Source organism: Urtica dioica, chromosome 7 (assembly GCF_054948205.1).
Source record: "Urtica dioica subsp. dioica isolate 48M chromosome 7, U.dioica_male_clone48M_v1_H2, whole genome shotgun sequence".
Taxonomy (NCBI): domain Eukaryota; kingdom Viridiplantae; phylum Streptophyta; class Magnoliopsida; order Rosales; family Urticaceae; genus Urtica; species Urtica dioica.
The window spans coordinates 44,676,857-44,691,669 of NC_142762.1; the positions used below are offsets into that span (position 1 = coordinate 44,676,857).

The 14,813-nt window shown below is 35.8% G+C and overlaps 2 protein-coding genes across 3 annotated transcripts; both read right to left on the reverse strand.

Annotated features, from left to right (window-relative positions):
• Positions 1-460: 460 nt before the first annotated feature.
• Positions 461-4,509, reverse strand: LOC149392023 (metal transporter Nramp2-like). Of its 2 annotated transcripts, XM_089619666.1 has the most exons (5): positions 3,760-4,507; positions 3,280-3,416; positions 2,581-3,197; positions 2,184-2,219; positions 461-1,157 (listed from the first exon to the last, which is right to left on the reverse strand). In XM_089619666.1, the coding sequence occupies exons 1-5, from the start codon at positions 4,368-4,370 to the stop codon at positions 936-938; spliced, it is 1,623 nt and encodes a 540-aa protein (XP_089475792.1). In that variant the 5' UTR covers positions 4,371-4,507; the 3' UTR covers positions 461-935. The 2 variants fall into 2 exon arrangements, with proteins under 2 accessions (XP_089475792.1, XP_089475793.1); XM_089619667.1 differs by lacking the exon at positions 2,184-2,219 and having other exon boundaries at positions 2,545-3,197; positions 3,760-4,509.
• Positions 4,510-10,728: 6,219 nt separating this feature from the next.
• LOC149392024 (cytochrome P450 81Q32-like) lies at positions 10,729-13,970 on the reverse strand. Its single transcript, XM_089620801.1, has 3 exons — positions 13,624-13,970; positions 12,413-12,993; positions 10,729-11,382 (listed from the first exon to the last, which is right to left on the reverse strand). The coding sequence occupies exons 1-3, from the start codon at positions 13,928-13,930 to the stop codon at positions 10,747-10,749; spliced, it is 1,524 nt and encodes a 507-aa protein (XP_089476927.1). The 5' UTR covers positions 13,931-13,970; the 3' UTR covers positions 10,729-10,746.
• Between the last annotated feature and the right edge of the window lie 843 nt (positions 13,971-14,813).

Here is a 14,813-nt window from a genome sequence, read left to right on the forward strand (position 1 = left end):
TCCAAGACCAACTAGGAAAAAATCATTAATTTTGTTTGGGTACTTTTTTTGAAGGTGGTCTCAGTGCAAAAATGTCAGTTGGGGTACGACGGTGCAATAAAAACAAACGGTTAAATCATTCAAACGTGTCGCTTTTGATTGAGCTTTGGTCAATTATTACTCGCAATCAATGAAAATAAAAAGGACTACTTTTTTTTTTTTTAGGAAAAAGGACAATTATTATTTGTTTTTTTCAAGAAAAAAGGACACTCTTGTTTGTGACATTGAATGTTCTGTTGCATGAGGGGCTCTTTCTTAAGGCGTTGGAAATCTGAGCCTTTGGCGCTGAATCGTAGACACAAGGGAAGTAGTTTAATAGATCGAAGCACTTTTGGTTGGTTTTACAGAAGCCAAAGGCACAAGTTTAGAAAGAAATAAATATTGCCTATAATAAATAAATGAACCGTGACAGAGAAAAACGCAACTAAAATGACAAAGCAAGATCAACTCACGATGTTGTAAAGTCTGATACCAAACCACAAACAAAACAATAAACAGTTCTACGTTACAAGATAAGGTGACAAAAAAAGCCTATTCTATAAAGTCCTCGAGAGGTATCATGAAAACAATATGGACGTGTACATAGCCTGTAATTTTTTTTTTTTATTTATTGATTGGACGTTATATTCAATCATATCCTTTCTATATAGTACAGACTGAAGACTATTCCAGCCTCAACAACCTTATAGAGCTCCAATACGCAGACTTCTAGACTCTCCTTTCTTTTCACTTTTTTTTTTCTTTCTTTTTCAAACTTCCAGGCTCTCCTTTTTTTTCTTACTATTCGTAGAGGTAGTTCACTTTTCTATATGCTTTCAAGGTTAGAGAAGTTATTGTGAAAGAATGGCTGAATAAATAGCTTTTTTCTTTTTTCTTAAACGTTGTAGGTGAATCAATCAAGTCCACAAGTGTGAAAGCCTTTTGGAAAGCGAACACCACCAATCTGAAGGAAGGAGACCACAGTGCGCGATGAGATATAGAATGAAGCCAATATAAGCCGTTGTGCTTACACTGACAGCAAGAGCGAACAGAAATCCGGTGACTTCCGATACGATGAAATCTAGCAACAAGTACCCGTTTATGACCATTACCAGCGCAGCCACAGTCCACGCTACTCTCTGCAACCATATTTAAAAAAAAAACAATTAAAATGAATCGCAAATGTTTAGTAATTCTTAATAGAAGCTAAGATGTTCCCAGTCCACTACTTTTTTTTTTCTTTTAAATAAATGTGGGTATCCAGGCTTAGCATGACTAAGTCCCGAGGCTCTAGCAGTTCAACTAGGCTACTTTCCCGGTGGCCCCAAATATTTTGAGTCTAGGTAAAGGTGGACAAAATGGTTAACCGGTTTAGCCTTTAACCATTCAAAATTATTTGCATTTTAACCGATTCAACTTTGGATGTATATTGTCTTTACTTTTACCTTGTTGACCGAGAGAAATGGTAAAAAAAAAAAAAAAAAAACTAAAAAACTAACCGTTCGGTTAATTTTAACCAAAAACACCAGTTAAAATTAATCGATCGGTTACTTTTAACTGGCCAGAATACAAATTAACAGACCGGTTAATTTTAACCGGTTACAATGCCCACCTTTAGGTCTAGAGGAATCGAACATGTGACTCTACACCTATTCACACATCTCATCTCAGCATTCTCTCTTACAACAAGACCAACCCTGGATCCACTGTGAATTGCAGATTTCTGTCAAGAACTTCAGTAATTTCTCGACTTTCGAGAGGTCTGCTCTCTCCAAAACATTTTCTTGCTTTCCCCACAAATCTATTACTATCCGCCTTCTTTTCTTCTACCCATTGTTTTTTTTAAGGCAGCTTTGCTGCAGTGGAAATTGAACCCACGACCTCCACACATGAGTTAGTGTGGAATTACCTCTAGGCTATCCTAGGTACCACTTTCTTCTACCCATTGTCTTCCTATACATATACTAATACAAGTTTGAACTATTCTATACTCACTCAACCCTATATTTACTAATTATTATATATCTTACATTCTTTAGATCACAACCGTTTCATCGTCTACTCTAATTTGGTGACGATGGGATTGATGATTATGATATTGTTCGTCTCAAATAGAAACCAAGCAGTCGCAGGGGATGCTCGATAGTTGGAAGTTAAGAAGTTACCTCGAGAACGGGTCCGATCTTAAACACTCCCATGACCTGCTCTTTTGTGACCAAGGTCAGAAGCGGAAACCCACGACCTCCACACAGGAGTTAGTGTGGAATTACCTCTAGGCTATCCTAGGTACCACTTTCTTCTACCCATTGTCTTCCTATACATATACTAATACAAGTTTGAACTATTCTATACTCACTCAACCCTATATTTACTAATTATTATATATCTTACATTCTTTAGATCACAACCGTTTCATCGTCTACTCTAATTTGGTGACGATGGGATTGATGATTATGATATTGTTCGTCTCAAATAGAAACCAAGCAGTCGCAGGGGATGCTCGATAGTTGGAAGTTAAGAAGTTACCTCGAGAACGGGTCCGATCTTAAATACTCCCATGACCTGCTCTTTTGTGACCAAGGTCAGAAGCGGAATGAGCGCAAAAGGAATCTGCACAGACTGAAGTACGTTGAGCCACTCGTTCAAGACGTCCAGAGATCCTTCGGATGTATTGAAGACGATCGCAACAATGATAGTGGGAACGATTGCGAAACTCCGAGTGATCAACGCCCTCGTCCATTTCTTCAGCCTGAGGTTGAGAAAACCGCCCATGATGAATTGCCCGGCATAAGTTCCGGTTATCGTGCTACTCTGCCCGGCCGCCAATAACCCGACTCCCCAAATATACAGGATCGGGAAAACTCCCCCGCCGTATTTCTCCTCGAGATATTGACCGGCGTTGACCAGCCCTATTCCGTCGGCTTGCTTTGTGCCGTAGAATCCCTTGGCGAAAACGGCCGTCACAAACAGGTTGATCATGAAGGAAATCAAGAGCGCCACAGACGACTCGATGGAGTAATATTTCAGTGCCTCTTGAACCTTGTTCTTCCTCTGGGGATCGATGTTCCTAGACTGGACTAGAGCCGAGTGTAGAAACACGTTGTGAGGCATTATCACGCAGCCCACGACCCCCACGGCCTGACGAATCGTTCTCGAGCTAAGTCTCGGAACCAACAGACCTGAAAGCGAAAAAAGTGAAGTACAGTCGATTAAATATCAGTCTAAATTGATCCCATTTCTAGGCCATGATGAGAAAAATACCGATCAGAAGTTCTTTCCCATCGGGCTTTGCGTCACCGAACATCCAGGCGAACGAGAGAGCCATCGTAGCAATGAGAACTGCAAAAACAGCTTCCAACTTCCTCACTCCATAGTTCTCAAGAAATAAAAAAAAGAAACTGTTCACCAAAACAGAAAACAAAAAAGAAGCAAAAAAAAAACAAGAGTTAAAACAAAACCATTCCAAGTCCCACAGCGAGTCAAGAAAATGCCCGTTTTGTACAAGCACGTTCCAACAACGAAGAAGAAAAAGATCATTCCCTTATTTTCAAACCTAATACTAAGCCTGAAGACAACTAAATCACTCTTCTCTACGGAATCAGACACCAAAACCTACTTACACAAGAGGATCTCGAAAAGGCAATCAAAATTTAACACACAGCTAATTGAAATTCAAGCAACTTATCCACTAAGAAGTTAAACTTAGAATACGATTCTCAATTTAAAGGAAAAAAGACGAACCAATCAGAGGCTGTGATGAGAACCCCGGCCCAGAGCGGCAAAACTCCGCGGCTGAGAATCTGGATAGCGATCGCGCTTCCGATAACCTCCTGGATATCGGCGCCGATGAGCGCGAGCTCGGCCATGAACCAGAGCGCAAGGCGCGCCCAGGTCGGATACTCGTCGCGGCAGAGCTCCGCCAGGTGTCGGCCGGTGGCGACGCCGACGCGCGCGGAGAGGAGCTGAATGAGTAGCCCCATCGCCGTGGCCCACATGAGAAGCCACAGCAGGGAATATCCGGCGATCGCTCCGGCCTGAAGATCTCCCTCGAGATTCCCCGGATCCAGAAACGCTATGCTCATCAGGAACCCCGGTCCCGTGAAGAGCCAGAGTTTCCTCCACGAGAACGCCGGAATCGCGGTCTCAGCCGCCAAGGCATCCGAGTCGTCGACGATCAGGATCTTCTCTCGCGCCTCGAACGCCACCTCGTCTCCGACGCCGTCTCCGTCGTTCGGCGTCGGAATCGGCGACGGTGGTGGTCCAGGGAAGGGGTGGTGGGAGAGTAAGAGCGCGTTGTCATCCTCAGTTCTCTCATCTTCTTCGTCTTCTTCTCTGGGAGGCACTGAGGTCATTTGCTTAGCTTGATCCTCCTGGGATCCACTCTGGATTTGCTTGTTTGTTGTTTGTCTCTGAGAAATTTGCCCACGCGACGATCGAGAATTTTCTATTTTAATGCCTATTTATACGCTTCTTTTTTTTTATTATTTTATTTTACTTGGACATTCATGAAATTGTGTAACTGTATAATAAGTTGTGTAATTGGGAATTTCAGCATTTATTTATGTAATGAAAACTTTTAAGTAGTAATTACTTGAAACGATAAAATTGTAATCTAATCAACATTTTAAATATATTTAAAATATAATTATATTTGTTTTAAGTAGCGAAAATTGTGACTATTTTGTGAAGTTTGAGAGAAGCTTACGATATTTTTTGGTGTAATATGATTATGAGTCTTATCAAGACAAAGACAGAGATGAACATGGAGATTGGTCTTCTTATAGTGGATATAAAATACTCTTATGTCTGAGTTTTGTTTCTTAGACTTTGTAATGTAGTGGCTCATGCTAGTTATCGGACGGTACCAGAAGGACCGTTTTCGACGAATCAAATTTCCGACGCCGACGGAAATGGAAGTTTTTTTTTTCTGTTAAGTTCGGAACTTCCGTGCTATTGGAAGTGGTATTTCTGATACCATAAACAAGTCAGCGGAAATTTGGAAAAACGGGTGAAGAAAAAAAAATCCAGTCCGTCATTAATGGGCCGTTGAATTTTACATCCAACGGCCCAGATTTAATAAATAATATAAAAAAAAAAAACAAACCCGCGGAATTATTTCTTACGTATGCTTCAACTGCCATTACCGATATGTCATGGAAATCATTCTGCCACTTTCGCGGATACGGAATACGGCTATTTCCATGAGGCAAAATAAACAATCTGATATTCTTCCTCCTGATAAGTACCGTGCCAATAGTCAGGATGAGAAGTGGCTCGTAAATTAGCTAATAAAAAATTTTAGTTGCAAATGATGTATTTTGAATCTCAATTTTACGTGAGGATATTTTTATATGAATTGCGTATCTATTGTAATTCTACGTGGACTTTATTAAAAAAAGGAACACTTAAATTTTTTTTGTGTCGTGTTAAATGACGAGAAATTATATGTAATGTATATTACTTTTAAGTAACTACATAGGTATCTATTTAGTCATATATTATAATTTCATTCGTGCTAAATCTAATATTTTAAGTCTATATTTTATTTTTACTCGTTGGGTCTCTATTCATATTTATCTAAATGAAAATCTCATTTTAATAAGTATTTTCAGTCATTTTCAAATATTTTTAATAGAAAAAAAACATGTGTTCTTCGGGAATATGTTTTGAGCAATTTCGACCATTTTAATCATGTTATTATTATACTATATGATTATTTTTGGAACAAATTACTTTAAATCTTATCATAGGAAAACTGCTATTGTACGAAGCATTATAGTGTTTAATTAATATTTTTAGAATATGTACGAGCATATTTAGACTTAGTGTTTAGTATAATTGACAAAATATATATATATATCTTGCGTGTTTTCGTCATAGTTGTAGAACGGGTATCATCTGCTTTACATTCCGCAGACGACGGATGATGTAAGAAAAAAGCCTTATGAAAGAGATGAGGTTCAAGGTGGTACGGTGAGGAAAAGAACGCTCTAGAGCCGATGTAAGCGACAAGGAATATCCCCTAATCTCATTTGGTGGAAAGAGTTCGTAAATACGGTTAAGTTTAAAAGGATCCAATCTACAACAATTAAACCTTACAACGCAAAGTCGGATCCTCTAGTTTTCTTTTCGAATCCCTGCAAGTGATGTGTTTTGAAACGTCAATTTAAGATACACTTTTTTTCACTATAGTTTCATTGTTCGATGTCGCGAACTTTAATTTCATTCTTAGATATATTAATAAAAATTGAAAGACTTAAATTTTTTAAGGCAAATGGAAATTTAACACTGACTTTAATAAATTAAAAATTAATCACAATTTATAATCACAATAAGAGCTGTAAATTACTAAGTTCAAGATTCAAGTACCCGATTAAAAAAAAAGTTTCAAGTACCATGTCAATTATCGTAAACTAAATGCATCTGTGTAGAGATTCAACCCTATGCAAACTCAAGGATTAAAAGTCTATTAATTATTTATCATCGCCTCTTGATGGTGTCTTATCTTTACTTTTAATTAAGTATTTCTAGCTGTGCTTATCAAATCAAATATCCATATTGTTGAGTGGGAGTCATATGCTAGTACTCTAGTCATGTAATGCAGCACTTGAATTATAATATATATTTTTTTTAAAGACTGTATCATAATCGGCTGTTGTACTTTTTTTTAAGATAATTTTGCTGCTAGTAAATATTGAACTCACGACTTTTATTTTGGAGATGGTGTAGAATTATCAGTTAAATTATACAAAAAAATTAGGTAAATAGTCAATTAAAACATTTGAAATTGTTATATAGCCAACTAAAACATTTGGAATTGTTATATAGCCAACGTTTCGTAAATCTTAGATAAATAGTCATAAAGATTACGTGACCTAATAAATAGAAGTAGTTATTTACTTAAGGTTTACGTCTGTAAATATATGAAAGTAGCTATTTACCTAAGATTTACGAAACGTTAACTATTTAGCAATGTCAAACTATAAATGTTGCTATTTAAGTAATGGATTCTAAAATTATACTAGGAACCACAGCTGTTGCACTTGCTCTACTAAATTTAAATTTTGAATTATTTTACATCTGAAATCAAAATTAATTATTTTTTGACATTTGTTTTATACAATGTTCCCATATATAGAGCTAGGGAACTAAAGCTAGTATCATTACTATATTTTGTTTATTTAACAGGATATGTTAATTTTTTCAAGACTTGTAAATATTGCAATGTAAATGAGAATTTCAAATGACCAAATCCTCTCACACGATCCTAGTTCTCAGTAGACCATGTTTATATTATCCTTCTAATGATAACTTGAGAAAAGTAACAAGTGTGTACTAATTTGTATACAAACTTAATTCTCCGCAAGCTCATTGATATGTTGAAAAAATATGACAAGTTCTTGTGGACTTTGTGGCCTACATTCGATAAATGACAAAAGAAAAAAAAATGATAAATGGCCTACATTCGATAAATAAAAAATTATATTTAAAGGCAGTGGCACTGTGGGAACAACTTGCAAAAAGCACACAGTACTATTCTATTCATGCATATCTATATACCCTTTTTTTGCTCGAAAAGAGCATATCTATATACCCGTCTTTAAACCTTAGCCATCAAAAATAAGGGAAAAAAAACAATTGCCCACGAAAATTTCAAGAGCGTGTGGTTACCACGAGACAACCGCCACGTAAGCTTTATGAAAGCATCATTCGTTTCATGGCCATAGAAACGATGGAGTCTGAAGCTTTGGGGTCGGAATATGGGCTTGGTCCTTGCGTGAGAATTGGATGACTTAGTGGGGCTATAGATGGCTCACTTTCCTTTTTCGGAAGGAAGAGATTTCTTGGCTTATCGAGGGAAGTGGAGATTACATGCAGTATTTGTTTTTTTTAACCAAAAAAAAATATTGTCAACTTAAACGTTTGAAATTACTAAATAGTCAACGTTTGTTAAATTTTGGATAAATATTCGTAAATAATGACGTAGCCTAATATATGGAAGTGATTATTTATCTACGTTTTACATCTGTAAATATATTAAAATGACTATTTATCTAAGATTTACTAAACGTTGACAAATTTAGCAATGTCAGACGTTTAAAATGACTATTTTTTTAAGGGCAGTGCAGCAAAATAGCCAAAATGAAACTATGAAATTTGTTTTTAACCTACGTTTCACAATTTTTAGTGATATAATCAAATGACTTATGTGACAATAATTAAAGTTTGATTTACCATTATTCATTAACAAATTCGTCACTTTATCTCTCCTATTTTTTTTCAAATAATTTTTTTTGCATCAAAACTTCAAAAATTTGTATCTTTCTCATACGAACTCGAAAATTGAGTGATTCCAAATCCTACGGATTCATGACGCCGAGATCTTCAAAAATAGATCTATTGTGTTTGATGAAAAATCATGTTTAATACCATATATGTAGAAAAATCACGTTACTACCTTAAATATGGAAATAACTGAAATTTATCAAAAAAATAAAATAAATGGAAACATAAATATGATGCATTAAACATAATTTTTCATGAGTCAATTTTCGAAGATCTTGACGCCACGAATTTGTAGGATCTGAAATCACTCAATTTCGAGTTCGTATGAGAAATATACGAATTTTTGAAGTTTTGATGAAAAAAATAATAATTTGAAAAAAATAGGAGAGAGAAAGTGACGAATTTGTTAATAAATAAAGGCAAATCAGACCTTAATTATGACCACATAAGCCATTTGACTATATCCCTAAAAATTGTCAAATGTAGACTAGATACAAAATCACATGTTTAAAGTGGTCTAGTTAATTACAAATCTTTTTTTTAGTGGATTTTTTAGGTAAATAGCCATATTTATAATAGGTATATTTTATGTCAACCAAGTCCACTCTTTTGACTTGGGAATTTCGAAGGTAATTAAGCGGCATAAATGAGTGGAATTCTACAAAAACTCCATTCTTCTTCTAGAATATCAAACACGGAATGAAACCTTGTTTGAAAGATTATAGAGAAAGGAATAAGGACTGCCCTCTCATTTGAAAGTTGGTGCTAGTATCTGCTTGGTGCTTTGGTTTGTATTTTGGTTTTTACTATCTTAGGTGATTGATAGATAAGCGATTTCCGGAGATCTTGACCATCTGAATTAAAGACCGAGCCAGCCTAAATTTTTAAAGGGGCTAATTTGAAAAATGAATCAAGAGTGCGGATATCACATTCTCTACGTTAAAAATCAATGGTTTGACAAAAAAATACCATTCAATGCAAAAATTAGTTTATATAAAAATGAATGAAAGATAGGTTACAACGTTCTCATTTTTAGGCTAGTTCATAACTTCATATATTAGACACAAACCTTTGACATTAAAAGTTCTACGTGCTAGATTATCGTCAAAATAACATTTGACTTTAAAAGCTTTGGAACTCGAAAAAATACCAAGGGGAAAAATAAAAAATTATTACATTTTTTAGCTTCGTTCAGCGTGAGGAAAATATAAATGAGTTCTTTTTTTTTTTATATTTTAGCACTACCAAGCATACCAAAAAAAATGCAATTTATTAATATATTCTTCATAATATTTTCATTCTTTCATCATTTTTTTTTTTTTTGCATTTTTCTGATCACGAATGAAACCTTAGACTTTAGATAACTGCTTTATACACTTTTAGAACTGTCCTTATTAAGCATGACAATTTTATCCATGTATCCACGTATTCGCAATATCCTATCCGCCACAGTTAAGGTCTAACCCGAACTAATGGGTAAGTCAATTTTAGTGTACGTAATTATTAATTCAATAATTTTTTTAGATTTGTTTATTTTTTATTTAAGTATTTTTTTTAGATTTTTTATTATTAATAAATCTAATATTAAATGGGTAAAAAAATACCCATGGGTTAGCTTGTACCATTTAGAGTTTTACCTATACCCAAACCCATTAAAAATAAATAAGTATTTGTAAGATATGATTTTTTTAAAAAAAATCACGAGTAGAGTTTGGTTTTGCAAGACCTTACCCAAACTCTACCCATTGTCATCCCTAGTCTTTACTGAGAAAAAGTTACATTAATAATATTTTTTAATTAATGGTTGTTTTAAATATTTTTAAAAATAAAAATCTGTTCCAACGATTATTAATACTCTTTATAAATAAAATTATTGACGATAAATAAATTTAATCAGAACCCAAAACAATAAGCACAAAATTTTAGAACAACTTATACGAGTTATAAGTACAATGAAAATATAATTATTTACAAGAGAAATAATTATTTATAAGAGAAATATAATTATTTACAAGAGAAATATAATTATTTCTCACACATATTTTGTCTTCATTGTAATAGATAAAACCCAACAAAAGGGGTCTATATGCTTTCTGTTTTCTACTAATACAACCTAAAGACCCATATGCTTTAATGCTTTTTTCATCCATTATGTCATTATTTTATTCAAGTTTTTGAAATGTTAACTAATATATAATTCTAACACTTCAAATGGGTTAGTTAGTAGATTTTTTTTTTTTTTATTATAAAAAGAATAACGTAAACCTTAGTAAAACTTATAGCGAAAGAGATTAATGCAAGATAGTCGAAATTTCCTCATAATATACAATAACTTATTGATTATCTCATACCAAAAGCAAAGGGTACAAAAACCCTCAACGACGTTGAGAGAATCCCTCCCATATCCCTATTTGTAAGTTGTAAGTTGTAACTCTATTTTCTCTACTCGTGGGGAACAATTTTGGAGAGAACGTTGGCCATACAAAGACGAGGTCTACACTTAGCCATCAAAGCTTGGGCCTTCGGCAAAGTGATACCAAGCCCCTCGGTCATATCCACTGGGCCATCCCCAACTTGGGCCCAATCAAAGCACTGAACAACGAGGCCCAAATTCAGCTTCACGACCCGTAACCCGAAATTCTCGCCGGGGCAGCTCCTCCGACCCGCCCCGAAAGGCATCATCTTGAACCCGTCCCTCACGCCACTATCCTCCTCCCCGTACCGGTCCGGTTTGAAGGCGTTCGGGTCCTCCCACAACCTCGGGTCGCGTTGGATGGACCACACATTCACCAACAGCATTGTGCCACGTGGCACGTGGTAGCCGCTGACCGTGCAGTCCTTGGTTGACTCGTGTGGGACCAGCATGGGTCCCGGCGGGTACAGCCGCAGAGTGTCCCGGACGATGCGGTGGAGGTACGGCAACTTCGGGAGATCGGATTCTTCCAAGAGCCTGTCGTTTCCGATGATCTCGTCGATTTCGGCACGTGCCTTTTTCATGACTTTGGGATGGTTCAGCAGAAGAGCCAAACCCCATTCCATTGTCCCCGATGTCGTGTCTGTTCCAGCCCCTGACAAATCCTGTTAACAAAAAAAAAATATTAAGTAACATTTCGTACCAAGAAATTGTTTGAAATAGAAAATTATTAGCCTCGACTTAAATTATCGCTTTATTAAAAAATATAGCTCAACTTATGCTAAGATCTCTAATAATATGTCGTATAGTCTTGGTTTGGTGTACCAATTTAATAGGTGAAAATATTTTCATTACATAGTAATTTTTATCTTATTCTTTTATAACTAGCTAAGCTAATTTTAAATAATGTATAATCTCACTAATATTTTGGTTTTCGATTGTTAACCAATAGTGAAATGTGGCTTTTATTGTTTCGTGTTTATTGAAAATTAATTTCAATGCCATTGTTCATTGGATGGAAAAATCAGCAAACCATAATCAAATTTTGATAATGAGAAATAATTTTTAATAAATTAAAAGGGAAAAATTAATATTCATAAGTTAAAAAGTGATTTTTTTTACAAGATTATGACATTAAAATAATAAAGTCTTGAGTAGGTTGTTTGTTGTGGAGGAAGGCCAAAGAGGGATTTTTATTTTTATTTTTTATGGAATATTGATAGGGGAGGAATGTGCCAAGTGTATCACACTTGATGTTTGTGGAGGATACCACCTTCTTTTGTCGGGCTCGAGGTGATGAAGTTTGTGGTTAGGAGAAATATCAAATCTTGATCCGGACAATTAGTGAACATCCGAAAGTCGAGGCTTACTTTTTTTTTTAAGAATTGTTCCGAGTATTACAAGAATGATTATTCCCGATAAAATAATTATTTTTAACTGATATATTTTATTTGTGACCATTGACCATTCAAAGACTAAAAACATTTAGTACTTGAATTTCAAAGTCTAGTACATTGTTAACAATTTCCAAATCTTATTTTGTATTTTTAACACTAGGACTAAAAAATAATTGATTAGATTACACAATTTATTCACATGATAGAAGTTAGAATTTAGACTAAAAAAATAGAACTGATAAAATTGGAACACCTTAATAAAAAAAACTTGAAGAAAAATTGGTGGGTTGTTACATACCACCATGAGGCTTCTGATGATATGGTCCTTGTAATACTCAGGCTCGGAGTCTTGGAGCGAAAGCAACATTTGCATCATACTCTTATGCTGATTTTTCTCCGTATCACCGCTCCTTCTATTCCGGTGCTCCTCGATCAGGCTCTGCATGAAATCGTCTCTCCTCTTGTGAAGCTCACTCAGACTCTTCTCCTTTTTTCCGCTCCCGAGTAGCTTCGCCACGGGCACGAAATCCCCGATATCGGTGACTCCGAGCTCGAACGACCTCTGTACGATCGCCCGAAACTCCTTGGCCTTCTCGGCCTTGTCGCTCGCGCCATAGATCCTCGTCCCCGCGATCATCCTCATCATGACGTTCATGGTGAGCTCGTGGAACATTCTCTTCATGTCCACTACCGCCCCGTCTCCGGAGAGGTCCGCAAGGCGGCGGAGGAAGATTCGGGACTCGTCGGCTCGGATGTGGGAGAGAGTCTGGATTCGGTGGTTTGAGAGGATCTCGAGGCTGGAGATTCGTCGCAAGTTTCGCCAGTGGTCGCCGTACGGTGCCCAAAGGAGGCTCGTGTAGTTGTATCCGAGGTGTTTTCCTGCGATTTAATAAAGAAGAAACTATATCAAGTAGATGAATGTTTACCTTCGATTAAAATTATAGTCGGATTATTCATAATTATGCTAGAACTTGACATATAGGGTTTTAAGTAGCCATACCCAACTCTCCCTTCGATATAGATGGACATTTTAACCTTACCTTGAAAAAAACATTGTTTGAAAAAATAGGCTTTAATTTTAAAAAAAAAAATCACCATTTTAAATTTATAAATGAAGGTGAAGTTTAATTGATTAAAAAAAGGATTAACTGTAAAAAAGTAATTCGATTTTAATATAGGTTTTAATTTTTATAGATAAATAATCAATTGAAATTAATAAATTTAAAAATCGCTAAAGTTTGTTTAAGCTTAATGAAATAGCTAAAATTTGCAAAGATCAGATTTCAATAATAATTCTATAACTTTATTATTATTTTTTTAAAATGATAAATTACTTATATACAACGTCAAAATTTGATGAAATTGTAAAAAAAAAAGGTTTTGATAACATAAGTCTTTAAGTCTCATTGAAAAAGGTTTTGACAACATAAGACTATTTTGTTATAAAATGTTTAAAGGTTAACTTAAACCAAAAATGTAATGGTTAAGTAAATAAATGCACATCTTTACCTGCGAGAAGGCGAGGGCGGTTTCCGAATGCCACATCATTTCTTGTAAGACACTCCTCCGCCGCCTCCGGAGAAGACACAGCAAGGACTCTCCGGGAGCCCATGCGGAGGAGAACCACGTCGCCGTGGCGGCTTTGGATCTTTCTGACGAAGCGGTGCAATGGCAGTTCGAATATGTAGAGGTGTCCGATGATCGGGAGCGCCGGAAAAGGGCTCGGAGGTCGGTTTTTGATCTTGTCCCACACGTAGACACTCACGGAATGCATTGCTATGTAGAGGACCAAGTAGATGATCGCCATGGCCAACATATTTTCCTATTTTTAATTGTAAGAGGTGAGGAGTTATGTTTGGTATAATGGGGATATGAAGAAAGCGTTCTATATATATGCTGGGTTATGACGTCACATATCTATGATACACACGAGTGTGGATAAAATGTCATTTGAATGCTAGTCTTGTCATCTACGGATAATACCCATTTGCTCGTGTGCATGCAAACTGAGCAGTGGAAGAGAAAACGTGACCGTTCATGAGGATTTGCACTAAATATAGAGTGTCCGTCAAGTCCACTTTTTGAGCTTGGAGTTTTGGAGGTTGACACTTATATATAAGCGTTGCAATATTATGAGTGGACACCTACAAAAATTCCATTCTTTTATAGAAAATCAAACATGGAATGAGACCTTGTTTGAAAGATTTAAAAAGGATCAAGCATAAAATCCCTTATCTCATCCTATTGTGGAAATCCTGGTCAACGAAAGTTGCAATATCATTAGTACTACTAGTATCTGTTTTTTTTTTTCTTTCGAGAATACTACTAATATCTGGTTACTGCTTTGTATTTTGGTTTTTACTATTTTAGGCGATTCGCAGTGGAGGAGGATTTTACTCATAGAAGTAGAAGTGTAAGGATTTTTCTTTCTTTTTTTAATAGAAAATAAGGAAAGTGGAGGTGGATTGCTCATAGATTTTGTCCATTTCCCTTAATTATTAATTACAAGACCATTTGTTTCTTGAAGGAGCCCATTTGTTGTACGGTGATTGGTTTGCAAGCAATTGAGAGACAAGTAGACAACTCATGAATCACAAATGCAAGTGCGTATACAAGACACCACTAAAGGCTTCGACGCTTATACTTACGCTTGTTTTTTTGCCACATATTTAGGTTGAGCTTATCTCTACTTATTATTA

Excerpts from the sequence above, each read along its gene's own strand:
- LOC149392023 (XM_089619667.1), bottom strand. The coding sequence starts at position 4,370 with ATGACCTCAGTGCCTCCCAGAGAAGAAGACGAAGAAGATGAGAGAACT. Across the intron at positions 3,417-3,759 it reads CTCATCACAGCCTCTGATTG|TTTCTTTTTTTTATTTCTTG; the intron begins GTTCGTCTTTTT and ends TTTGGTGAACAG. Across the intron at positions 3,198-3,279 it reads TGGGAAAGAACTTCTGATCG|GTCTGTTGGTTCCGAGACTT; the intron begins GTATTTTTCTCA and ends TTTCGCTTTCAG.
- LOC149392024 (XM_089620801.1), bottom strand. The coding sequence starts at position 13,930 with ATGTTGGCCATGGCGATCATCTACTTGGTCCTCTACATAGCAATGCAT. Across the intron at positions 12,994-13,623 it reads CCGCCCTCGCCTTCTCGCAG|GAAAACACCTCGGATACAAC; the intron begins GTAAAGATGTGC and ends ATTAAATCGCAG. Across the intron at positions 11,383-12,412 it reads TCATCAGAAGCCTCATGGTG|GATTTGTCAGGGGCTGGAAC; the intron begins GTATGTAACAAC and ends TTTTGTTAACAG.